Consider the following 27,284-nt stretch of genomic DNA (forward strand, 5'->3'; position numbering starts at 1 on the left):
AAAGCTAATATGGCAAAAATGATTAAGTACAGTCTAATTATGTGTAATAAACCCTTTGATCACATAAAACCAATTTTTTGACTCTCTAGTGGTTAATCTTTTTTCCCGTGCTTGTCAGTACATGGAGTAAAAGGATTCCATTATTGGAAAGTGTTATTCCTGTGCGTCTCAGATAATCCAAGGTGAGCGGGGCACTCTTGAAGGTTTTCTCCTAGACAGCTTGTCTTTGAATTTTACAGCACCCATCCAAGATCCTACCTATGAGTTTAGGAGCTAAGGGTTCCTGAGAGAAAGCTTGTGCCTCGCTCCTGCCCACATGTGTTAGACATGACAGGGGTTACCTGGGGAACCAGACCTTCCGATGAGGCTCTTCCAGATGCAGCCTGACTCCAGCCCACTTCACTTGTGACCTGACCTCTCAAGAGAGCCTGCTACCCAGGAGATTGAAAGGGAGCATCGTGCAGAGGAGAACTTGAACTCAAGACACCTGACCTCTGCTCTCAAGGAGTTTATCAGCTACACTCTAGGGAGCAGGAGAATGGAATGTGGAAGAGAGGAGAGTGTATTATCGACAAGAAGATAGAATCTGGTGAGTACCTGGAAAGAGACAAAGCAAGCTGGCAGGGGCCCCTGGTCAGTCAGCATGTCCTACTTGGCCAGTGGAAAGGGAAACAGGGCCTGGTTTGTGACCTTGGCTTCTCAAAGATAATCGCAGGCAGAGTTAAGGGTTTCCAAAACGAACATACAGAGTGGAAACTCAGTCTCATTTTAGAACATAAAGCATCTATGATTGTTACGTCAGAGGTTCTCCACTGTCTAATGTCATTTATGCTAGTCAGTCCGTTCTTTCGAGCAAACCTCAGACAGCACTCAGCAGCCTCGTTGAACAGCTTTAAACAATTAGCACAGCTTCAAGCCTCGTTTTATCTTCCTTTCCTTCTTGCAAGGGCATGCTGACACTGGGCTCCGGGATTTAAACAGCAGTAAATGCCACATCTTTGATTCAAGGAGACCATTCTGTAATGGAGGTAGGTGATTGCATTTTTCCATCAATGCTCATGAATACTGATTCAGTTAAAAAAAAAAAAAAAAAAGCCCCTCAGGGTTCAACCCAGAACTGAAAGATGCTGGTAAATGGCCCCTATTGTTAAGAATGACATCCAGAGTGAGCTCACTGGTGTTCAGTAACTAACAAGTTTTAGTACCCTTTTTCCCCTCCGAGGGAGCTTTACCACTGGGTTAGGTCCAAATGTAGAAATATACAAATATACAAGGCAGCGAGCGGGCTTCCAGGTTGCGGGTGCCCGGGCTGGTACTTCTCATCTGAATAATTGCTGCCATTCACTTCCTAAGCACCTCTCTATCTATGCCTTAAAGGGCAGTTTGCAGCATTGCAGGAATTACATGCCTGACTAAACACACATATGACATTTAAACTACAGTAAAAGGAAGACTAGTCAAGTCTGAGTGTCCCAGTCTCTCTCTCTCTCTCTCTCTCTCTCTCTCTCTGTCATGTGTCACCACCGCTTGACAGAATTTACCTCATCAGTATTCCCTGCCACATTTTGTATGAATGCTGTTTTGGGAAAACAATTTGCTGTTCTGGAAGGGAAAAAAAAAAAAAGAGAGAGTTGAAGTGCTGCAAAGCGGTGTTTGCTGGTTCAGAACAAGAACAGCTGTAATGCGGAGCAGAATAAAGAATGTAAAGTTGTACACGATCAGCTTGCACAGTCATGGAGATCAAGTGCATGCATCTCCCACAGACGCAAACTTAGAGAACTCAAACCAGTGTTGAACAAGGTAAGACAAAGCGCTACAGAACCATGATTGAATACAGTTTGGTTTGTATCTCCTAATACACAAGGAAATCCATGACAGAAACTTCAGGACGTGGTTCATTGAGGTGGGGACAGAAACGTGAACCCATCAGAAAATAGTCTATTCAAGGGGAAACCTCACAGACTAGCAAACAGGTGTGTGCTTCCACACAAGACCAGGTTATGAAATGTTTTACTCTAAATAAAGCATTGGTGGCCAAGATGCTTAGCAGTCATTTGCTGCAGACAGCTCAGAAGCAAAGACCATCTAAAAGGTGACAGCAAGTTTTGAACATTCGGCAACTGTTTGAAGTCATGCTTCAAGACTGGTGTAAGGAGTCCTGCTAAAGATAGGGAAAGACGCGCAAAACCACGAAAGCTTCCAGCAAATCCATTCACTACTCTCACAGCTTTCTTAGAAAAATCACCACGGGCAAAGTCATCATTTATCAAAGAGATGCATTCTTATAGAGGGGGGAGATTCTACCAGATGCTATTAATCTCTTGCTCTCTTCGAGGCCTTTGGTGTACACACCTCAGTCAGCTCCCATCAGCCTTGTAAGAAACCTACTGATTGCATTTTCCATTCTGCAGGTGAAAAAAAAAAAAAAAAACAGGCCTTGGAGTATTTGACACTATTAGTAGTTGAAAAGTGGTGGGAGACAGTATTTGAACTGAGGTCTGACGTCAAGAAGTGTACTATGACAGTACATTGTCTCTGTGAACTTGTCGCAGTAGCAGTGACCGTGGTGATGATGTTTAGAGGGAGTGTGAAAAGTGAGAGTCATCTTTTCAAAGTTAGCATAGAAAACCCTGCAGAGGCATGCGCTTAAATGCAAGGGCTGGCTATTCCAGCATCCCAGGCTGGCATTGCCTCAAATGAGTCATCTGACCTTGAACAAGCCTTTCTAGGTACAAGGATTCTTTGTCACACAGATGAGACCTGATGACTAATAGCTGTGATGGACAACTGAAGGACATGAAATACCCTTTGGCAGACAAGAAGCTACCCATAAAAACTATCAGGAAATATTGGAAAATTTTAATGAGCCATTCTGACTGCATCATCTCTGGCTGCGAAGTCGGGTGTTATGAGAACAATGCAGACAGATGAGAGTGGCCATCCAGAGCTTGTCTTGTCCTGCCCACCTTTTCAGAGTCCAGGGTCACCTCTCTGCCCTTGCTTCCTGTCACACTAAATACTCTGAGATGGAAGGAGTCACAGGATTGGAAATCTGAGTTCATTTTGTAGTGGGTTTGACATGAAATCATCAATACAGAATAGATGCCCCCCCCCATCAGGTCGAGCACAAGCATGGTGGAGCTTACGTCAGCCCTAATGAGGCTCTTGTAGAGGAGAAGGGCGACTTACCCAGAGTCACAGAACCAGCACAAATAATAACAGTCCTCACCACTCTAGGTTAAACAGAAGGAAAACGAGAGCTCTTCCCATCCCTCGGCAGCATGATTGCGAGAGGGTAAAAATAGGCAGGAGCTGATGATCGAGTGTAATTGCATACACTCGGGATGAGTCCAAATAACCACTGCCAGAAAGCCCTTCTCTGTTTCAGATTTACTCTTCAAATAACTATGTGTAAGAGGAAGAAACCATAAGCTTTTAACAACCTGGAAATGAAGGGCAAATCCACCATTCAAACTTAATTGTGATATTTCTTAAAGAACCCCAAGCACTTTGAAATGAAAAGTTAAGTGGAGCTAAATTACATGTTTGCACAGCTATCAAATTTTAATATTAAAACTTTTCTTTCTAGCTGGGTGTGGCGGCACATGCCTTTAATTCCAGCACTCTGGAGAGGCAGAGGCAGGCGGATCTCTGTGAGTTTGAAGCAGCCTGGTTTACAAAGACTGGTCTAAAAACTCCAGGACAGCCAAAGCTACACAGTGAAACCCTGTCTTGAAAAACAAAAACAAACAAACAAACAAACAAAAAAAAAACAACAAACTTTTTTTTGTAAGAGGGAGGAGTGTTCAAGACGGAGATTATCTGTATGGCCTTGGCTGTCCTGGAACTCACTCTGTAGACCTGAGTAGCCTCAAACTCAGAGATCCTCCTGCCTCTGCTTCCCAGCGCAAGAGTTAAAGACACCGATATGCCCAGCTTAATGTTACTTTCAAAGCCCACGTCCCCACGGGACTCTGAGAGGGAGTGGAGTTCTGCTTTCAGGTGGCTTGTCTTCACGGGGGCAGCTGTGCCAAGAGCACAAGCCATTTTAGATTCGTGTCGAGGAACACAGCCACAGAAGCCTTCAAAACTTCAGGGAACTGTCTCATCTCAAAGTTGCCATATTGGATAAGGAAGAGAAAATAAATGCACTGCATAACATGAATATAGTCTGAAGGTTTGCAGATCAACTGAATCTAAACCATCAGGCAAAATCTAAGCTATTTATCTAAACCAAATCCAAACTATCTATCAATCACCTCTAAACTAAATCGAAGCTATCTATCAAGCCAAAGCAAGCTATCACCTTTGTATCCTAATTGCTGATAAAAGAGGATCAAGGGAACACCTCATCTAAAAAACACAAGAAACAAAGTATTTTTAAAATCCATTGCTAATTTTTAAAACTGATACAAATTAATAAAGGCACAAGAAACAGGAGGCACCTAATGTCGGGTTACTTGCTTGGTAAAAGTTAACATGGCATCCTTCCTGTGTGAGTGCTCTATTCCTTCACCGCCCACTTACTAAGCACATCCCCCAACCAGACTCCCAAAGCTTCCGTGTCTTGAGGAGGACCTAGTGCTGGGGCCTCACATGTGTTGGGCTGATGACATGGACTGAGCACACACACGAGCACCTTTCCTTTAAATCAAGGGTCCACAAGTTCCGCCTTTCAAACATCCAGACAGTAGGATGCAACAGGACCCGGGTAATACAGACTTCAGTTGTGAATCCAGACAGACCAACTCACTCTACATTGAAAAGAAATGGTCATTAGCAAATGTGTGAAAATGCACATACACACATAAAGAAAAGTTACATTCAGCTAGGGTGTGCATTTATATTCAAAAGGTAAGTCTAGTCATAAGCATCTAAGAAGATGATGGATTCTACTGTACCCAAAAGCCAATTTTGTAAACCTCTATAGTGTAAGTAGATATTATTAGTAAATTGTACCGATACAATGGCTGTCACACAGGACATACAATATATCCTTGTTAATTTAATAAACTGGTGAATATATTTAGACTTGTCATCCTACTTTCTCTACTCTTTAAATTAAGCTTCTAGTCCTTATAAACTCCTCCCAGCCTTTGCTGGTGGTAGAACCGGAGTCTGAACCTGGGGCCTTCCCTGGTAAGCACCTTACTATCTAAGCTATAGGCCCAGGCCTGAACTTTTTCCTCTAATGAGAAGAGTGTTGACATAAAGAACAAAGAAGCAATCAAAAGGAAAAACGGGATTGGCATGGTGGCACACACCTTTAATCTCAGCATTTGGGAGGCAGAAGCAGGAAGATCTTTTAAGTGTGAGGCCAGCCAGGGCTACAGAGTGAGGCCCTGACTTAAAACAAAACAAGCAAGCAAGCAAACAACAACAACAAAAACTCGTAAAAAGCTTTGCTGTCAAGGCCTGATGGCCTGAGTTTGATCCTCAGGTCCCAAATGGTGGAAGGAATGACCCTACTACCACAGATTGTCTGCTGACTGTCACTCTTGTCTCACGCACACACAGCATAAATAAATCAAAATGTAAAAAATAGAATAATTATAGTTGATAATGATTAACAAAATATATTTTCAAAAAAGATAATAGAAAGGATTTGTGATACTCGCAGAACAAGGAAATGCCGCCCTGATCATGATGCAAGGCACACAGTTACTATGTGTCATTTAAAATGAAGGTAATTTTTAACATTTATTCCTTAACAATGTGTGGTCCCTACTCAGGGTAACATGAAGTCACATAAAATGTCATGTAACATGGCTCCAGTAAACTCTAAGGGATGTATTGCTTTACAACTTAAAATCATAAACTGAGAGACATCTTCACAGCATATGGCCAAGTTTATGCGCTCAACCAAGGAGAATAATTCAGTTTCATAAAAATGCAAATTTAACAGTAGTGCATTAATTCGTGCCAACCCTGTCTCTCAAGACAATCACCAGGGACCGCCCACGTGAAATCGATGTGCAGACATCTATTTAACTTTATCACCGGCTCACTAAGTAAATATCACACTCTGGACCGCTTAGGTGTTCATTTCTCGGGCAAATAGCAAATGTAAGAAGGCAGGCTGGTGGTGTCAGGCCATTAACAAATCAATCGATGACTGGCCCCTGGTTTGGGCCTAGCATCTGGAGAGGGAACCGTTAGCAGGCTGCGGCTGCTGCCAGTGGGATCTGGGTGCGGTGGAGGACCCCCCTTCACTCGGAGAAGTTCTCAGGGAGACCAGCAGTCAAAGCATGGTTCCTCGTGCCTTCTAAAGCACTAAAGCAACTAACTACTCTCATCATCCCCCAAGGACGGGAATCCTCTGAGGAGATTCTACTCTGTTTTCCACCGTGCTTGTAACCTGGAGCACATCATACACCATGAAGTAAACGGTTTGACTGTCCACGCAGTTTGTATTGCCCTCGGAGTGAGCCTTTTTAGCATTTCCTAAGCACTCACAAACACCAGACCTTTCTCAGAGTGACCATGAATGGCCCTACTTTTTGGGCAACAAATTCAACTTCTCTTTGCTTAAGTGTGAGCTGATTGACCTCACACCCATGATGTCAAGCCTCCAGTATAATTTTTTTTTGTACATTAATCTTATGGTTGATGCTTGGTCTGTCTCCTTTGCATGACACGCACCCTATGTTTTCTGGGTCTGCCCTGGGTCACTCATCCATTTTTCCGTTAAAAGACAGTGAGCGAGAAAGGAATAACTGGAAGTCCAGACTCAGGCTAAACTTCATGCCTGCCTCCTTGAGTTATCAGAGCACATGGCAAACCCTGTGTACAAAGTGACACAATTACCCGCAGAGCTCTGAGGTCCCGCCTCTTTCATTTTTGCCTTGTCCCAGCGCCAAGAGCGGAGAAACTCTACACAAAGCACTGTAAAAGGGGCTCATGCTTACGAATGGGAGAACCGAAGGCATTCTCAGAATGGAACAGACCTCCTCACTGCTGGGGGGTTGGGGCAACGGGGACCTCTTTCCTCTTTCTCTTACCTATGACTTGATCTGGGGCAGGGAGGAGGAACATGGCCGAAGTTGTCGATTGTACAAGTTATCACTGGCTTTCACATACATGTCTTTCCAGTGTGTGTTGGGCATGTTGGATTGGAAATTGCCTGAGCTGTGCTCACTTTCCTGACTTACTTCCTGGATGGAAGGTTTAAGCTTCACCTCAAAATGATGTCCCTCATCCCACCCCACTCCAAAACCCCCCCGGCTCTCCACTCCTACCCCCCACCTCCATACACACAAAACAGCTTTTTAAAAGTCAAGCTAGAAAGCTACTCTTCCTGTAAAGGGCAGCTCCCTTCCTGCCCTTTCCTTCTTTTCCATGGAAATCTCAGCCCTCCCTTTTCTGTCCCAATGATGAATGTGGATTCAATAAAATGACCCACAAAGAACAAGGAAATATGTCTGGGAAACAGCCTACTTCGCTGTTACCCATCATGCTCTGTGTGCAACTTAAGTCCAAGCACAGACTAAATTTATCACACCCTTATCACTGGAGCAAACTACAGGTCCCAGGCCAACGGCCGGGTTGCAAGAGACAAGTTGCAACACACCCGTGGCTTGCCACTACTGTCCCCACTTCCCACAAACTCTGCTCTTCCCCAGGTCTTACCCTGCCCAAGAGGTTGTCCTGAAGTAATGTCTGCTGTAGCACCGGGGCCACTTCCTCCAAGCTCAGGACATGGCAGAGGTCGGCGAGCTCCTCTTGACCCAGAGACCCAGTTCCCAGGGTGTCAAAACTGTCAAACAGCTCCTTGAGTCGGGCCTCATGCTGGTCCTGCTCCACCTCATCCATCCCATAGCCCACGGCGCTCACCTGTGTGGGATGGAGAGGAAGACAGGTTGGGGCAGGTCACTTCCGGATGCAAGCATCTCCCCCAAACCCCATCAGCCACTTGGAACACTCTGCAGCAAGGCCCTGCCAGGCCAGTGCTTCTACACATCAGCACCGGGGCACAACTGCAATGTTACATTACCAGCATGAAGGGTTTAGGCAGGCAGTCTGCCCTCCTGACACATCCCTGGGTGAATGGCCTGTCTCAGACTCAGACCCGAGAGGGTTTCTCCCTTATCAACCCCAAGGACTCAGGAAAGTGAAAGTCTCTTCTGCAGCCAGCCAGGTCAGATGAGATCAGAGGTCAGAGCTGCCAGGCAAGGCAACAAGCTCCAGACAATCTGCCCCCGTGCTGGGATCTGAGGTGTGGCCACGCTGATGGCTTCCGCTCCATTCGCAGTGCAGTGCAGCTCCAACAGGGACATTGGCTCAGCCGCCTCCCAATTTACAGGGGCCCAGATGCCTTTTTACTCCAAAAGCAACTCAATTAGCCTTGCTAGTGCAATTACATGCAGTGTGACAGAAAGTATTCCCTGAGGATCCCCTCTGTAGTCCCAGGGGGTTCTAGGTGAGCCATAGTTGCCTAGAGAAAGGCCTAAACACCACAGCCTTTCCTGAGGAGCCTCTGCTTGTTTTCAGAGAGTTAAAGAGCATCTCTACACTCCACCATCTCCAGCAACTCACTCCTGGCTGCCCCGTCTTCCATTACTGATCCCCCACTGCCTCCCAATCCCCAGGTCCCAGGCTCTCACCCTCCCCAGGAGTACCAAAAACCCCAAGTCATCAAAGACTCTGAGTCATCTTTTGCTAAAAATAAAACCACACAATTCCAGGTATTTTACTTCAAGAATAAGATGTTCGTAGGACAGGCAGTGGTGGCACACACCTTTAATCCCAACACTTGGGAGGCAGAAGTGAATGGATTTCTGAATTTGAGGCCAGCCTGATCAATAGAGCAAGTTCCAGGATAGCCAGGGCTACACAGAGAAGCCCTATTTCAATAAACAAAAGACTTTTTTTTCTCCTTGTATACAATAATCAATTTTTAATGTGCTGGATCCAGCCCAAGTGCTGTACACCTGGAAGAAACTTCATGATGCAACCAATGGGTACCAAACATAACACATACCCGTGGGATGGTGACCTCAGCTGTTTGCAATCAGGCTTCTAGCCAACTCCTTGACTACAAACACAGCACCTTCCACCCGGCTTGGGGATGTAGCTCAGCGGTACATCACGTATGCTTAGCATGGACATGCCCTGGGTTCAGCCTCCAATGGCACTGACAATGAAAGCAGCACCTTTAACCAAAAGCCCTGAGTCAGAATCCAAAGAGCAGCTCCCAATAACACAGATACCCTGTAATTCAAGCTGTGACACACAGCAAGGCACCAAGGCAATGGAGCTCTCTGAGACAACTCCGCCCTCACTAGGCTGTTTGCTTTCTTTCCACAGACAACCGTCCAAACTCTGACAGGCCTGAGCAAGCATCTCCCTGGTGGCACACACCTTTGATTCCACCACTTTCAAGGCAAGGAGGATCTCTGTGAGTTCGAGGCCAGAGTGAGTTCTCAAAACAGACAAAAATCAGTAACAAAACCAAAGACAAGCCCATGGCCTCCCAAACCAGGTGACCTCGGAAGATGAGCCGAATGATGCTGCATCGAAGCTGAGGGTCAGGACTTCTCAGGAAAGCACTGCTGTGGCATCCGGTGAGCCCAAGCTTCCAGGCCCCGCCAGGCCTCCTCCATCAGCAGCTAACCACTGAGGTGCAGCCAACTCTGGCTGCCTTCCCAGGGTTGGTCTGTTGGGTTAACTCATCAGTATGTAAATGTTTTCAAAATATGTTGGGAGTGCTACGTAAACATCAAAGCTTCAGAAAAAAAGAAACACCAAGGTGTCAAACCAAGCCACAAAAGGAAGAAACTCAGACAAGGCCAAGCTTGGCTAATGAGATTCGCCTAGAGTGGGCCAATTAATTGTCAACCAAGATCTGCTAGGATCCCTCCAGGGGCTCTGGAATCTTTACAGCTGGGGGGCTCATCCTCAGAGTCCTCTCTGGGTTGTGATCTGACCAACGTCAGAAAAGCCAGACAAGTCTACTTTTGCTTGATAGCTGTATATAAACTTGAAACAATCCAAACACTTTCCCCTTCTAACATTATTTTAATGTTTAGAAACATTACCCAGTGCTTCTCAGCCTGTGGGTTGTGACCCCTTCGGGGGTCAAATAACCTTTTCACAGGAGTTGAATATCAGATTTCCTGCATATCAGATGCTACAGTATGATCCTAACAGCAGCAAAATTACAGTTATGAAGTAGCAATGAAAACGATTTTATGGTTGGGGGTCACCACAACATGAGGAACTGTATTAAAGGGTCACAGCGTTAGGAAGGTCGAGAACCACTGGTCGGAAGTCAGTGAAAGAGAATGAAACTCAGCCAGTGCTGAGAAGACCTGGCCCTATCTGCTGCTTTGAATCTGGCTAGCTAGCATATCTGATTTAGGGAGGCTGTTGGGTTTTCACTAGATCAAAACGTCTTTCACTGGAAAGCAGCTTTTTTTTTTTCCTTTATCCCTCCACTTCATCTCCCAGGTTCCCCAGACAGCAAGCTTAGGAGGGTGTTCTTTTGATGAAGGCAGGAGTGGGGGTGGAAGGCGAGGGGTGCATGGGGGTGGAAAGGGAGGGGTGCATGAGGATAGGAGGTGAGGGGTGCACGAGGGCGCATGGGTGAGGAGGGCGTGGGGGCAGGGTGGCATGGGAGAAGGGGGGCTCTACCCCAGTGGGACAGGTGTTCCATCCCTGAAGGCAGGGGTGGCGAGGTGCTACACATGGCGGCAAGATGTCAGTTCTCATCTGGCACCAAACGCATTCCTGCCGGTTGATACAGTTCTCCAAATGTTCATCTGTAATCTCCCCGTGCAAGAATGTTTTCCCCTCCTCGCTTGCCAGAAACTCGAGGGTAAGGGCCATAGTTTCTGCTTCATTATTGTCTTTCCTCCCCAACCCCCAACCGAACAGCACAATCTGCTCTTTAAGCCAGGGACTAACTAACGGACTGACTTCATGTCCTGAAGGTTCCAGAAAGGGAAACTTAACCCCGGTGGGAGAGGCCAGATGGTTTCTGCGCTGACCTCTTCCACATGCACCTCTCCCCTTCTCAAGGGCACTCTCAGGCTTGGGCATAACTGAAGGGAAACGGAGCACCAACAGCGGCTCCAGTGACGTCATCAAAAGTGTAAGTCAGGGCACTCGTGGTTACACTGACGGAGTCACAAACTCCAGCTGCACTTTCTGGTTAAGAGACAAGACTCGAGAGGAGATTCTGTGCTAAAACTCCAGTCAAGTCCCCTTGTTTAGACAATGAGAGTAACAGCAGCCATCTGGACGGGTTGTTCCGGAACTAAGTAGGGCAAGCTAGTGGAAGTGGCTAGGCTCAGAGAAAAAGGTCCAAGAGCAGCAGCTGAAAAATCAAGCAAAAAGACACCGGGGGTCTGGAAAGGAAGCGTGAGCTTAGGAGAGGAATTTACGTCAGCCAGGCCGAAGCCGGCAGAACAGTGAAGCAGCTGATTTGGAAAGCTGACTTGGAATGCTGCTGAACAGAGGGTAGGAATGGGCAGTTGAGCCCCGTGTAGTGGCGCACGCCTGTGATCCCAGCACTCAGGGAGGCAGAGGCAGGCGGAGCTCTGTGAGTTTGAGACCAGCCTGGTCTACAAAGCAAGTCTAGGACAGCCAAGGCTACACAAAGAAACCCTGTGTCAAAAAAAAAAAGAGGCAATTGATATAATTGATATTACCCAGGTAAACATCATTATATTAATAAATGATGATGATAGCGGGTCATGCTTGGCTCCTTGAGCCTAAAAGACAGATTACTGACAAATAGCAGGGAATTCAGAAGGTATCATCCTGTTCTTCCCAGCACTCACTGTGAGCCAGGCCTACACCAAGTACTTTATGGAGACCACCTCATTCATATAACTTAATCCTCCTAATTCAGGGGCACAGACAGAATCACTTCCCCATTTCAAATGCAGAAAATTGGGGTCAGGCAAATTAAGCAGCCTCTTCCAGGCCACAGCAGTAGAGTGGAGGAGGGGCTAAGAGTCTACCAGTGTGACCATTATTGTCCCTCAGCCTTATCTATGATGAATGATGGGGCTACTGAAATGACACCCCTGGAAACGTGTGTTCCCTTCCTGTGTCAACCAGATGGACAGTGCTGAGGAAACCTTGGCCAGTCTCCGGTCACACACTATTCCAAATCGAAATGCAAAGTGGGTGGAGGAACCCACAGTTACCTTGGTCCATTGACCAAATGAGTACGGTCTACAAGTCTCTAGGAATACGCAGATACAACAAGCACTCTCTTTCTTTTCCTGAAGCGGCTTTGGGGTTTGAGGCTGAAAAATACATTTTTGTATAAGGTGGCCATGTCTTTCCCCCAAATGAATACTTAATGACTAATTTGGGAAGCCAGTGCTTTCCAGAGTCAAGGCCCAGCAGGAAGCCAGCAGCAGCAGGAACTTAACAATTCTGAATGAGGGTAGTAAATTCTCCTGGAAGTTTGCAAAGAACAATTCCAGTTTAATGATGACAGCATCACCTCAGGGAAACCTTACCAATGCCCCCCCCACCCCCACCCCCCGCTTCAATCAGCTAGCCAGAAGCCTTCATGACGCCTTTAGGACTAAAAGGGCTGGTATGGGCAACACGCTGGCATTCTAACTAGAGACAGTTAAATAAGAGGCCCACGGGCAGAATGAGCAATCAAAACACTGGCTATCCAATAACTGCCCTTCATGACAATTACTCGGAGCATCTTTCTCCCAAAGAACCCAGAACGAGGCCGCACGCTGCCAGAGAGGGCCATCACAGATCTGTGCACCCCCAGCCGATGAACACACAGTGCCAGCTAAGGCTTCGAAAGAGACAGGTAGAGGCGGGACTGGAGAAATGAAGTGTTCAGCAGAAGGTCAGAGCGAAGTGCACCCGTCAACTTCCCCACACCTGGCTACAGGAAGGAGCTTGGAAGAATGGAAGCCCGGCCAACATGGGTGCCTGTTCTGGGCTGGAGGGAGTGGAAAGGGGACAAAGTCTGGCTAGTGCAAACCAAATAATAAACAAGCACAATGCCAGAGCCCCTAGCCCGGGCCTTTTATTTCCCTTCCAGATGGCTCAGCAGCTGAACAGCTCTGCGGAATGTCTGCATGCCCCTCTGGGCTCAGCCTCTTTCCTTTCGAGAGTATCATAATAGATGCTTTCGGACCTGTGTTCAGACACAGCTGTTGGGGGTCCACAGCCCAGGCAGTGGCCACCAAGTGACTCATTTCATTACTTTGGGGCTGCAGTGATGAGCACAGACAAACCCTGCCTGCTAAAGCTTTTCATCTACACCTTCATTAGACCCTAATAATGCCCATGGTCAGATTAAAGTGTTTCTTTTTCTTCCCTCTTTTCCGCCAACATTTTTACCAGCTGCAAAATTTTCCAGGCATAATCTTGTACTAATTTTGGTAGATAGAGATATAATAAGGAGAATAAACTCAAGTCTAGCACTGGCCCCAGAGTAAGCAATGGCCCCATTTTTACCTAAAACACCTCTTCAAAGTACTGCTTGCTGCTCGGCCACAAACTGCCAAATGTCTCCTCCCTACTCAAATAGTGCCTCCTCCCTTCAAGCTGAAAACCAAAAGCATCACCAGGAATAGAGCTGAGACAGAAAAATAATATGTAACATGAACTCCGACAGGCCACCGAACAGGGAGAACTCACATTCAAATGAGTTTGCAAGAAAAACTTTGCTACCCATACCCTCAGATTTTATTGTGCCAAGGGCGTCCTGCTAGCATCTATCGTCAACTGTGGAACCTAAATAGGCTTTAGTGTTTTAGTGCCCTGAAGGTTGACGCGAACCCAGGCTTTTGTTACACCTAATAGCAGGTGGATTACCTAATCAGTGAAGGGAAAAACAGCTTTGCACAACAAAGATCCAGTAACCTGTATTCAATGACTAAAGCAAAACTACAGGAGCCACAGAACAAAAAAAAAAAAAAAAGAGAAAAACCCCAGAGTTTTGGGTTTGTTACTGTGTTGTTGTTTTTTTTTTCTAAAAGAGAGAGCCTGAAACAACTTTCATTTCTCGAGCTGCATTTACATAAATTAATTTAGGATGGCTGAAGCTATGAGCTCCCTAGGGCAAGAGCAGAGAATGTCTGTTCTCACATCTACCAACGTTATTTCCCCAACTGTGCTGAGGTGTTAGGATATTGATGCTTTGAGCACTTTCCATGTAGAGTGAGTGTCTAATTGCTTATACAAATTGCAGTAAAGAAATGAGCTCATTTCTAATGAAGTTTTCATTTGCATAATTCCATGATGTTTTAAATCGTCTTATTTGTAAATATAATTGGATAAATGTATCTTTTCTGTGAAGTTCAGTGGGCCCACCCCACAAGTCTCTGGCCAACAGATGCAAGATCAATAGTCAGAATTCAAACTGCATTATTTATTGGCTTACAAATGAGTTGGCAACTATAAAAGTAAATCTTCTGAAAAGCTGGGGCTGTCTGAATCCTTCTAAAATGTCCTGGTGTAACTGCCAAGCCTCCATCAGGGTAAGACTTATAAAATGTATTTTCATTATCAACACAAAATGGAAGCATCAAGGCTGGTAAAATGCTAGTTTAGAAAGTCATTTACAGTGACATTTAAAACAATTTATTTTAACAACATTTGACTCGTGATAAGAACACTGACTATTAAGATTCGCTGTTCAGAATTCAGTGGCGCCCTATTCTTGTCCTGTGAGTTAACATCTTTTGCTATGAAGGACCATTACATATCTAAAATGAAAAAGGAGTAAGAAAACAGAACGTGTGACCTTCTGAGCAAGGACCTATTAAAATGACTGCACCGTGACATTTCGACAAGATGACCACATCAAGAGTGGCTTCCTCTTCCTTGCCCCAGCGTACCCCTGTTGGCGATGGCTTTGCCTATGGCAATTCATTTGCTTTCTCAACACTGCAGCTCAGGAGGCTTCCCTCCAGAGCATCAGAGAGCCGTGAAAATAAACAGGTTCCCAATACCCCCTGCCCGGGACTGTTCCCATCACCTCCCTGTGAACACCAACCACAGCTCAAAGACCACACCAACTCTTCTTTCAGACAGCCTGAAACCTTACTGACAGGGTATTTCACTGCTAGGTCCTCTCCCTCTCTCTCTCTCTCTCTCTCTCTCTCTCTCTCTCTCTCTCTCTCTCTCTCTCTTCAGTTTTTTGAGACAGGGTTTTTCTACATAGCCCTTGCTGTCCTGGAACTCGCTTTGTAGTCCAGGCTGGCCTCAAACTCAGATCCTCCAGCCTCTGGCCCCCAAGTGCTAGGATTAGAGGCATGCACCGCTACTTTCAGCTACTTTCAGTTCTACAGCAAGACATCCTAATAATATTCCAGGGCAGCCCACGCTCGCCACTGGAGAAGCCGCTAGAACAAGCCACACAAGTGCCACCAAAAGTCCTTCCCTGGGGTTTGTTAAGCCTCGGGAAGCATGCAAACAGACAAATTTACACCAGCACGGCGCATCTGAGACACAGGTGGTGCTTTCAAGACCCCAGCTCAGGCTGCTGTGATGAGATTAATTGGGACGAGCCCCCTAAAAGCTGCCACTTAGACAACCGCACACCTGTCCTGGTTGAGCCGCGTTGGAAAGCCCTCTCAGGACTTTCTCAACGCCTGGGCGGGGGTGGGGGGGGTCTAGTCCAGGTGAGGGACAATGAGACCGTCTCATCAAAACCAAGTTGTCTGGAAACACGATCAGCGGCGGAGCACTCTTCCAGATCGCCTTTCATCTGCACCTTCGCCTGGTCTGTCCCGGCGGGGGCTGGGAGCTCCCACACACACACACACGCCCCCATCTCTCAGTGTCACAGAGCTTTGAGCAGAAGCTGGTTCCCATCTTCTTGGTAGCCAAGAAGTCTTGGCTACTTCTCCCCTACCTACACCCTGGCCTCGCTTCACCCCACACTCCTCCGCTCCGGAGACCGCGCGTTTCAGAGCATCTGTCCAGATGTCCCGTCGTCGTCCCCCCTTCCTGCCAGCTGTCCCCCGAAGCCTCGACCTGCCCCGGATCCCACGCACCTTCTAAAAATCTCCACTTTTACGACTCCAGATAGCTCTGCGCTCGCAGGAGGCGCATTCCGACACCCTGGAGGAGGGGGGCCTCCCCACTCAGGCCTCCCCCCCTTCGGCTTCTGGCGGTCGGGGCTGCCCGGGCGGCCCGGAGCCACGGAACAAGAAGCCCTTTCTGTTCGCCCGCGCCGCCGGAGCGAGAGGCACAGCCGCGGCTCTCAGCTCCGGGAGCCCCAGGGCGGCCGGGAGGCGGCGGAGGTGTGGCCGGAGGGCGGGCCGGCCCCGCCCAGGTCCCTAGCAACCCGAGAGGCGTCCCCGCTCCACCTGCCCGCCCGCCCACCGGGAGGGAGGAGGGGTGGGGATGCTCACCCGCCAGACCCCCGCGCGTCCGCCCCGGCCGTCCCCGCCTACCTCCCGTCGGCCTGTGGGGAGCGATCGGCCGCCTCCGGAGCTCCCAGCCGGGGGCCAAGCGGGCTTTGTTAGGGCCGCCGCCGCCGAGCCGGGCACGCGTCCTTCCAGGGGACGCGACTGGGGACCGGCGCGGGCGTCATTTCCATAGGGAAGGACCCAGCGCGCACAGGAGCGCGCCGGCGCCGCCCCCGCCCCCGCCCCCGCCGGCGCCGCGGCCCCTCCCCCCGCCGGCCACCGAGCCCCACCCCGGGCCGTCCCCCTCCCCGTCCCCCCCCCCACCGCGCCGGCCGGGAACCCCGGGATCGGCGAGGGGGGTCCCCCCCGCCCCCACCCCGCAGTCCAGGCCTCCCTCCCTCCGCGCTCCCCCACCCCCGGGCTGGGGCTCCCCGGCTGGTCGCTCACCGCGTCCCCCCGAGGGGTGGGGGGGGCTCAGGCGCCCCGCGCCCCCGCGCACGCCATGCCCGCGGCGCTCGGGCTCGGCGGGGCCTCCGGCTCGGGACGGCCGCGCTTGCTCCCTGGCTCCGCGCGCTCGCTCCCCGCCGCCGCCGCCGCCGCCGCCGCCGCCGCCGGGAGATCGGGCCGCGGGGGGGGGGGGGAGGAAGAGCCCGGCCACGTGGGGAGGAGTCGATGGGGGGGGGGGACGCCGGGCCGGGGCGCGGCTCCTCCTCCGGCCGCGGCCGAGGGAGGGGCGGGGGTTGGCTGAGAGCCTACGGGGTGGGGAGGACCAACCCCCGCCGGGGAGATTTGAACTCGGGGACGCCCTCCCTCGGCGTACCGCTCCTGCTGCCCCTGCCGGCCTCCTCGGCGCCCCGGCTGGCTCTGCCACCACGCGGTCCCTTTGGCCCTCCTCCTCCTTGTCCTCTCGAAAGCATCCGCCGGCACGTGGCCCTTGGCGCTGGGTCCACGGCGTTTCTGGAGGATGGAGGCCCCGGCCGGTCGGCCTTAGTGAAGGTCCGGGGTCCCTCTGTCACCTGCAAGCCACCCTGCGTTTCCTAGCCCCCAGAAAGCCCTTGGAAGGTCATGGGGAAGGGCCCCAGAGAGCAAAGGGCCCTGGGACCTCCCTGGCTGTCAGAACCACTCCTGGGAGCACCAGTGGCTGCCGCCTCATCCTCACAACTGCCCTGCCCCTGGTGCAGCCATCGGAGGGTGCGAGCAACCGTGTCACAGCCTGAGTGCACGGAAAGTTACTGGAATTGGTGGTCCCTGGGCCGTCAAGGTGGCCTGGTGGGTCTCCGCCTCTCACCCCGCCGCCTTCTCCCGTGCCTGCTCCACACAGCATCCTCAAAACAATTGCTGACTTCATCTCAGGGCTTCCCCCATCCCTATGCTTCCTAACAACAATGCAGTCAGACAGGACTGCAAATCCAGGCCAGAGGTGGAGGGAGCTACAGGCCCGAGGCAGCTTCTCTGCAGCCTCCACCTCTACCCCCTTGGGAAAGGGTCTACCTGGGTTATTATACCCACGGGTTAGCTCCGCAAGGAAGCTGGGCAAAGCCCCCATTGCCGCTGAGCCTTCTAGGTGACGAGAGTAAACTGGTAAAGTTCAGGATCCTGGAAATAACAGATGTGACCTGCCCCTCGTGACATCACCCTGAGGAGGTAGACACCACAGCGTTTGAAAAGCAGGAAGCTGGAAGTCCCGGAAGCCAGAGCTTCCCACAGAAAGCCCTTCACAGACAAGGATTCAGAAGAACATCACACATGTGGTATAGCTTCCTAGAACTCAGTGCTCACAAACTAGAACCTGTGAAAACAAACGGTGAGCTTTTCCCGCGCCCCCGCTGACCAAGGCCTGGTCCCTCTTCTGATTGTATTGTGCTACAGTTCTGCAGAGTGGGGGAAACTGATTAAAGCATTCAGAGGCTCTCTCTCTATATTATGTCTTACAACTTAAAAGAATCTACAATTATCTCAAAATTTAGGAAACATGTAACAAAGCCAGTTATCTAAAAATTCCAAATCTTTCTCCAACCCAGCGCATCTGGGAGAATAAGGGGCATTTCAAGCTCCTGTGCCCTTTTAGCACATAGAAACTTACAAACCGTAATCACGGCTGTTCAGTTATACAATACCATTCATCAGCCCACCACCAGGGTACTTACAGAGATGTCATGAGCAAGAGAATGACATCTGCTGGACACTCAAGCCGCCTACAGCCTCAGGGGGGGAAGGGCGAGGAGGCAGCTTTCTTGCCCTTCCCAGACTTTGCCGTGGAAGCTATGGTGCTGGACATTTCTCCATATGTCCCTTTAACCGCCAAGAATCCTTGAGGGTGTGGTAGCGGCTTGGTTCTGAGCTGTTTTCCTTGGGGCAAAGGGTACTGGAGACAGTGCTCGCTACTTGTGTAGGAAGCACAGATTGCTAGGGATCCTGTGATTAGAAAAACCCAGAACTGGTTTTCTGCAAGGGTGGGATGGGGTGGAGTTAGCGCTGGGAGTGCCTCCAGCCTCTCACAGAGGAAGAAGCTGCGGGAAGGCAGGCAGTTCGCTGCCGCTGGGCAGTGCGGGGTTGGTGAGAGCCTGTCTGAGGCAGGTTTTTGTTGTTGTTGTTGTTTGTTTGTTTGTTGTTTGTTTCTGAGGCAGAGTTTCTCAGTGTAGCCCTGGCTGTCCTGGAACTCAGAGACTGGTCTGCCTCTGCCTCCTAAATGCTGGGGTCAAAGGCTTGTTTGGCACCTCCAGAACTGACTGTGTGTGACTGCGTCCTAGGTTGCACAGGGCAGGAATTAGCCTTGGTCCAGGCATAAAAACCAAAGACTTCCCTCAGAACCAGCCTAAGGCTTGGCAGAAATAGTTTTGTTTGTTTGTTTGTTTGTTTGTTTTATCCCCTTTATAGCTCTCTGCCTCCTCTCCCAACCCTACTCTTCCTCCCCCCTCTCTACCCATGCCCCTCCCCCAGTCCACTGATAGGGGAGGTCCTCCTCCCCTTCTATCTGACCCTAGCCTTTCGGGTCTCCTCAGGACTGGCTGCACTGTCTTCCTCTGTGGCCTGGTAAGGCTGCCCTCCCCCATCAGGGGGAGGTGATCAAAGAGCAGGCCCATCAGTTCATGGCAGAAATAGTTTTAATTCTACTTTACACATAAAATAACAAGATAAAAAGACTTGTGAACGTTTGCCTAGTGTAATCTTTCAAGCCAAATTTCACCTTTTATTTGTTGATTTTTTGAAAATCTGCTTTTGATTTTAATTCTCATTTTACAGAACCTTGTTAAGAGAGCCTGGGTCCTCCAAGTATTTGCACTGTTGTTTGGGGGTTTTCTGCTACATTCTACAGTACAGGGCTGAAGGTGTCAGTCATTTAAAACGTAGATGTTTACTGAAGCACAGGTCTTAAACAGTATGTCACTGTGTTTCTTCCTGAGGAAACTTTATTATTATTATTTTTGTTTGGTTGGTTGGTTTGATTTGCTTTCTTTTGAGACAAGGTCTCTCTACAAAGCCCCAGCTGTCTTGAAACTCACTCTGTAAACCAGACTGGCCTCAAACTCATAGAGACCCACCTGCTTCTGCCTCCTGCTGTTGGGATTAAAGGCATGCACCACCACACCAGGCTTTAAACTTCATAAATGATCAGAATCAGGACAGGTAAAATGTATTGGACAGAGAGAAGAGGAAAGTAGAGATAAGAGATGGGAATGAGGGATGAAAAAAACAAGATTATAATCCTGGCATGGTGGTGCACACACCTCTAAACCCAGCATTCAGAAGGCAGGGGCAGGCAGATCTCTGTGAGTTCCAGGACAGCCAGTGCTACACAGAGAACCCTGTCTTGAAAAACAAGAAAGAGGAGAAGGAGGAGAGAAAGAGAAGGAGAATGAGAGAGAGAGAGAGAGACTGGGGGAGAAGTGAGAAGAGAGTTTAGGAATGTAGACTTTTTTTTTTCCTGGCTAGCCCAGAAACTGAGTGAAAGGAGACATCTGCTTTCTCCCTGAGGAGATAGGGTAGTGAAAGAAAGAGGGAGAAAGAAAAAAATCTGTATCCCAGAGATGCATGCCAGGAACTAGGAGACTTAACAGCCAGGCAGGAAGAAAGAACACAAGCGGAGAAAAGGAATGGATGGAAGGTGGCCCATTTAGCCTTGGCCCCTGGGGACTCTCCTGAGGACTTGGGCTCTCACTCTCCTTTGTGATGTATATGAAAGTAGAGGAGATGCACTCAGCTCAAATTTTGAAAGCACCCAGGCCTGTCTCCATGTTCCAAGGAAGCATTCTCAGTTCTTGCTCTGAGAGAAGAAAAAAAAATACACCCACATGTGAGAGAGCAGGGGATTGCTTGGGGCAGCACTGGATTCTAACAAGCTGGGCAACGCGCACCAAAGCAGAGAGCAAAAGATATCATTAAAAAATGACTGCTGCTCAGACCACTGCATTTCGCATGCTCTCCTGGGGTTCGGCTCAGCCATTGTGAAAATGCCTCTTCTCACGGAAGCCAACCTCCCCCCACCCCGCTCTGCACATGCACCTCTGAATCTTGCCACTGCTTTTCTTTCTGTCCAGATCACCAGTCCTGTGACATAGTTGGCACCTTGGTCTCTGTTCCATGTTCATTCTCTCCAAAACTTAAGGCACAGTAGGAATTGGCCCTTGGACTCCAGGATCTTTCAGTATCCTCACACTGAGAGGATGGTGCGTGCTCATGGTTCCAGGAACCATCCCGTTCCAGGAGTCCAGAACCTGGAATGGCCCCCTCTTCTAAAATGCCGGTCACTGCAGCTTCATTCAAAGGAGAAGGAAATGGCATTTTAGCTTAGAAAGCAGTGATGTTCCTTCCCCAAACACTTGACCCATGTGATGTGAAATCTTCATTTAAAGTAAAAGAGCTTTGAATGAAAAATGACATTTTCCCAAATGAGACCACATTTGAACAAAAACTCAAACCTATTTAAAACAGCTCTGTCCAGTAGAAAAAAAAAAAAAAAGTAAGCCACATGTGTTGCTCAAGCTTTTGCTGATGGCCCTATTTTCAAAGGTAAAATGAACACATACAATTATTGTTTAACATTTTATTTGATCTAATATGCCCCCAAATATTATCTTTTTAACATTTAATCAGTATTAGAACCAATTAGTTTTTTTTAAATCGTGTTTGTGTGATTCTTTGGCTCCTGGTAGGTATTTTTGCTTATAGTCCATCTCTCTTCAGAATGGTCATATAGACTGATGGCTACTGCTGAGCTGAAGATCACAAACTGGATGTATCTGACCCCCAAGCCTGGGCATGTCCCCATTAGCATTTCCTCCCTGGGACTGATTAGAGATGACCCAAATAGCTGTGTTGAAATAATGCAAGTTGTCACAGTAGTAATAATGATAGTTATAACGTAATAGTAAATAATAATAATAGTAACAAGAAAGACTGGTCACCTATGCCGTTCAGGTCTTCAAAAATAGTTCTTAAACTAAATTTTCAGAAGAAAGGAGCCCATGTACTATAGATCTATATCTCTCTATATACATATATGTGTTTATGTTTCTTTATACGAAAATAATAAACGTGTATTTAATCTACATTGTAAGGGTTCAAGCAGACTTAATTAAAAAAGAAAACAAAACTAAGTAACATCACAACTTAGAAGTCAAGGAAAGGACAGACCATCATGAACAAAGACGACACTAAAGAGAAGCTGGACAGTTTGTATTAGGGCTCTTGGCTGGAGACCTGCTTTGAATAGGTTTCTTGCAGGTACTTCTTAAACGCTGTGGGGTTTTCCAGAGCTCGGCAGCATGTGTGTTCAAAGGGCTATCGGTGTTGGGATCGCCTAGCAGGCTCTGGACAGAGAGCAAGATGGGCCTGACGTCGGACGGTGCGGACCGCTTATCCTTGAGGCCGTCCAGGCAGATGCTACCCTGGTGCCCACGCTGGGGTGGTAGCGGGGCGTGAGGAACTTCTCCGTGGGCGCCTGTCACGGGGGAACTCTAGGGAGAATTTATACCTCAGCTCTTCCTATACTGTGCCGGCTGCTCCGTGGATGGTCCCTACCCACTTGAACAGGTTGTCTGATTCCGGAAAGGCGGAAATTCCTCTCTCACCAGACGTCATGAGTGTCATCAGCTCCTGCGGGTGGCCTCTTGCCCGCAGGGCCCCTCGGCGATGCTGGCAGCAGCTGGGTCGTGTGCGCGGTTTTGTGAGGCCATCCCAGGAGCGCTGGCACCAAGACAGGAGTTGGGAGATGAAAGGACAGCTCTTTGTTTGTTTGTTTGTTTGTTTTGTCTTTTGAGACTGTGTTTCTCTGTGTAGCCATGGCTGTCCTGGACTCGCTTTGTAGACCAGGCTGGCCTCAAACTCACAGAGATCTGCCTGCCTCTGCCTCCCCGAGAGCTGCGATTACAGGCGTGCGCCACCACATCCAGCCCAGTGCACAGCATATTAATAACTAGAAATGATAAACTAGGAAACGGTTTAAGTTCACCTCACCTGTTCCTTCAATCTGGTGGGAGCCTAGCAAAGAAGACCAGAGGCCAGGAAGGCAGTGGCATCTGCTGGTCCACCAAGGAAATGTGAGAGGGTGGGTGCCTCGGCCTCATCCATCCTCCACTTACATCCGCCCCCGCCAGCATCCTGAGGACCCATGTTGTTCCCCGTGATTAATCTCAAAGGCCCTAGGTGATTTTTTACTCTTACTCTCTCAACAGTTGGAATCTGAAACCCATGGGAAATGGCTATTATGAAAAGAGAAAATGAGACCAATGAGAAGATATTGCTGTTCTCAGGAAGAGGGACACTGGGAAGTAATCTAAATAACGATGGCCTCTCTGCACAGGTTGATGAGGGTGCAATCAGATAGGTTTGGCCGTGCAGATAGCAACGTGAAAACCTTTGATTTGCATTTTGTTTTCAACTGTGGCAGAACTGGTGTGTCTTTCTAAGGTCACATTTAGACCTTTGTACACCAAAATTCCAAGGTCAAAGGGGTGCTAAATCTTTACGGCAGCGAACTCTGAGAGTCGTGTCCAATCTACATAAAGCTCTGTCACGGAGGCCGCTGTATTAGAGCCAATTCTGAAGTACCTGGTGGCCATACCCAGACTCTAATGAAAATGCACTTAGACTTCCTCCTGATTGTTACGGGCCCTTGCTCCCACAGTCGCTGGTCTGTCTCTGGGTCTCCCAAGGTGAAAACAAATAAGGCAGAAGGGGGAAAAGAAAAACCAACAGGGAGAAAAAGTGGTGTCTGTTTATGTGCATTTGGTAAAGGCCCGAAAATCAAAACCTGTGTGTGTGTGTGTGTGTGTGTGTGTGTGTCAGTCTGTCTGCCCCTCTGTGTCTGTGAGAGGTAGGTATGCTGGATAGCTCCCATCTGTCCCTCCTCATCCACTCTCTGCCCTTCTCCACCTGTGCCGTGCCCTAGGAGGACACCCTTGGTGACCATCAAAATGTTCCCCTGAACCTGGAACCCTATTGGTTTCAGCTGATGGGGATGCTGGCAAATTTTAAAAGGAGGCAGGAAATAATGCACGTTATCAAAGTAATAATAATAATTATTGTTGTTATTATAGTAATAGTAAATGATGACGATGGCTGGCCATCTTCTAAACCCCTCAGTTCTCCAAAAAAAAAAAAAAATTTCTTCCCCTCAATTTTCAGAAGAAATGAGCCCACTGTACAGGATCTCTGTAGGATCTCGGTAGGGTCAGCCGCAGAGACCAGCTTTCGTCACACAGCTGTCTTCCCACAGCTCTGTCATCAGCTCTCAAAGCCATGCTCTCTTCTCACCAGTGATGTCCAGGGTTGATAACAGTCATTCATGGCCCCTATGGCCATCTTCTAGGATTCACTCTCCTTGCTTCTCTGCCTCTACAAATGCCAATTGCAAATGGACCTCCCATGATTAAGTATCCTGTAAACTCCCAGTTGGGGTTTTGTCTCTGAATAAGTATATGTATGTGTTCCTGTGTGTGCATGTGCACACATAGGAGAATGTAAGGCCATAAATCAATGTCAAGTGTCTGCCTCAATTATTCTCCAGCTTATATTTGGAGATTGAGTCTCTCCCTGAACCTGAACCTCATTGATTTAACTTGGTTTCCTCACCAGTGAAGCTGAGAGATCCTCCTGTCTTGTCTCTGCTTCCCCAATGCATTGTTGTATGGGTGCTGGGGATTTGAACTCAGGTCCTGATGTTTGTGAAACAAGCCTCTTATGGACCCAGTTCCCCAGTACCCCTTCTGAGATCTGGGTTCATAAAGTGGAAATGCATGCACCCCTTGCTCTTGAGAGCATCGCCCCCTCTGTCGTAGCATGGTAATCACGTGTAATACCTACCATGCAGGAGCACTTCCAGAACTCTTCTCCTGTCCACAATCATCTTAAGTCTGCTCCCGGGCAGACCCTGAGGTGAGGCTTTGTACAAGAGTTTTATTAAGGGTAATTAAGTGTGTGTGTCAAGAAGAAAGGGACAAGGGAGTGTGGCGCGTGGGGTGGAGCAAGACAGAGAGAGGGAGAAGGAATCACATAAGGGTGTTACCTCAGGCAAAGTACCAGCCTCAACCTCACGTTGGCAAGAGTTCTAGGGCAAAAAAAATTCACCTCAGAGTTGTCCCTAAATTAAGTCAGGGGAGTCTGGATTTCATTCTGCTGCACTAGTAAGCCGCTGGCTGTTACCCTGTCGGGGCTGCAGCAAGTTTCCAGGGGTGTCCAGCTCTCTATAAAGAGGTTGTCTTCTGATGACTGTTGCAAGAGCCAATCGTCAAGTCCTCACACAGATTCAGGCATGAAGAACCTGCAAAAGGGATGCCAGGCCCCCAGTCCATGGCCTGATGAAGTGTTTAAGGAGTGGAGATGTGCCGATGATCTACTGGCCGGAGGTGGAGAGGGAAAGCCGTCTCTGAAGCCATGGGGACAGACTCCGCCAAAGCTCTGCTTTGTGTTTGCCCTTAGCGGACCCCGTGAAGACACTTGAACCTCAGCGAAGCTTCAGCTGGGATGCACATGGCACTCAGAAGCGAAGGCATCTTTGTGGGAATCTTGGCCTCAGATGCCAGCAGTAGTTCCGAGGTATGTGTGCATGTGGTTGCTGGGGGTTGGGAGTCGACACTTGCCATTTCCCTCTGAAGCTTCTCACGCTTGGAAATTTGTCATAGAAGCTTTTTCTCATCTGCAGTTCAAACACTTTTCAGCAGGAATTCAGCTGAAGTTGAAATCACCATCTGCCATCTCAGATTGAACCAGGTCCGCTGCGTGCCAAGAACCCCTTCTCTTGGCAGCGAGGCTGGCTCTGATCTTTCAGAAATGATTCTCGAGTTGGCATCTTGACTGAACAGAGCGAGCAGCCTGTCTTGGAATGTTGGAAGAGATGTGCTGAGCACGCTGCTGTACCAGGAAGAAAAGTTGGACCTCCAGTTCTGAAACTCCATAAATTATAAATTTTATAAGTTGAGCTAAAAAACCCCTGGGGTGGGAGGAAGGAGTGCCAACAAAATGATCAAAAGCCATAGATCGAGCAGTGTCTGATTTGAGTCAATAAATGCTATTTAAGCCCTTACCAACTGCAAGATGATATCCTGTCTGCGGCGGGGATATAGATGACTAAGAAGCAGTCTCTGCTTCCTGGTATTTCAGCATCCACCGTAACCATGCTCAATCCGAGGGTTCCCAGGCAGAGTACCACAATGCCCAAGGCTGACGTTGCTCGGAGGTCGTTTTATCAGCAGCTACAACATGTTTCTGGTTCCAGTCACCTGCCTCTACCACTCTTCATGAGTCAATGGGCAAGAGCAGGAAGTGCTGGTGGGGAAGGGGCAGTCTCTAGTCAGCGACTGCTCAGTAAGGGAGGATGAATGCCCAGTGCTTTGTCATGGAGAAGGACAAACGCCTACCCAGAGAGTCCCAGTAAAGGGCTCCCTTGAGGCTTGGCGTTAAACTCTTCCCCTTTGTTTAGCCTCTTTCCCTCTCCTACCTGCTACACTCACTCACTGCCCTCTTCCGGGAGCATTCCCATACAGCCTCCTCTCAGAGTATGATTCTGGCAACTTGACCTAGGGCAGGACTTGAATAAAGACTTGAATAAAATAAGAAGTGAGGAATTCTGCCTTGAGATCCATGGGAGGAGGGGATATTTGAGTGAAGCCTTGAAAGGCACTTTGGAGCCTGCCAGATGGATACACCCAAAAGCATCTTAATGAATCTGGGGGAAAGATGCGTCTGTGGAGGAGCGATCGTGGGGAGTGATTTGTGCCAAGGGAGATCTGAACATAAGTAAAGAGAATATGCTTTTAAGAAACTAGGAATCATGAGCTATTGTAGATACCTGAGCAGGGGATAAATATGATCTCTCTCTCTTAGAAATTATAAAAGATGAGCTAGAAAGCAAAGAGGCAGATAGCAAAAGTCAATATGGAGGCTATCACAATATTCTAGGAAAATAGTGATTCAGGATCCTGGACATGAAAAGAAAATAAATAATAATAATAACAGTTCTTTGAACTAAACACTTGGGCTTAACAATTAAGTGGGCATGGGAAGCAAAATGAAAGCTATCACAAGTGGCAAAAAAAGTTTGGAGTTGGATCAGAGGGAGTATGAGGCTGGTGTTGACAAAGAGCTAGGACCCAAGAGGAAGCCAGAGGGGAAAGTCCAGAAGATCATTTTCATACATGTTGAAACTGAAGAAGACACCTAAAAAGAAAAATCCCCCAAATTCAAAGAAATTTGAATAAAATATAAAAACCCAAGAATAAAAACAAACAAATAAAAAAATGGAGGTATTTACAGACTCACAAAGTTCTAGTTCAAGTTTAGATCAAATGCCTGAAAAAGAAACAAAACTAGCTGCTTGGGAGCCAGTGAAATGGCCCAGTAGGTAAAGGCACTTACCACCAAGCCTAATGGTGGCCCGAGTTCAATCCCCGAGACCCACACAGTAGAAGGAGATAACAAACTCCTAAAAGTTGTCCT

At 48.4% G+C, this 27,284-nt stretch overlaps 1 protein-coding gene, 1 long non-coding RNA gene and 1 pseudogene across 9 annotated transcripts in view; 1 reads left to right on the top strand and 2 right to left on the bottom strand.

The window, feature by feature from the left end:
* The window catches only part of Nin (ninein), a 101,060-nt gene extending 84,103 nt beyond the window's left edge, over positions 1–16,957 (bottom strand). For 7 of the 8 annotated variants that reach the window (XR_009592982.1, XM_060387597.1, XM_060387591.1 and 4 more), the window contains exons 1-2: positions 16,797–16,957; positions 7,630–7,833 (exon numbers count right to left, since the gene is read on the bottom strand). Coding sequence is in view for 7 of the 8 variants with exons in the window: in XM_060387597.1 (XP_060243580.1) it covers positions 7,630–7,812 (183 nt within the window). In the remaining variant the exon portion in view is untranslated. Of the gene's footprint in view, positions 1–7,629; positions 7,834–16,394; positions 16,528–16,796 lie in introns of those variants that run through there. The other variant, XM_060387596.1, reaches the window with a different exon arrangement.
* A 1,901-nt stretch (positions 16,958–18,858) lies between these two features.
* LOC132655244 (uncharacterized) lies at positions 18,859–25,877 on the top strand. Its single transcript, XR_009592983.1, has 4 exons — positions 18,859–18,901; positions 24,661–24,725; positions 25,269–25,385; positions 25,492–25,877. It is a non-coding gene; the product is annotated as an uncharacterized LOC132655244 (long non-coding RNA).
* Positions 22,028–22,439, bottom strand: LOC110558842 (ubiquitin-conjugating enzyme E2 C-like; annotated as a pseudogene).
* Positions 25,878–27,284: the final 1,407 nt, after the last annotated feature.

This window comes from Meriones unguiculatus, chromosome 7 (genome assembly GCF_030254825.1).
Source record: "Meriones unguiculatus strain TT.TT164.6M chromosome 7, Bangor_MerUng_6.1, whole genome shotgun sequence".
NCBI classification, from domain to species: Eukaryota; Metazoa; Chordata; class Mammalia; order Rodentia; family Muridae; genus Meriones; species Meriones unguiculatus.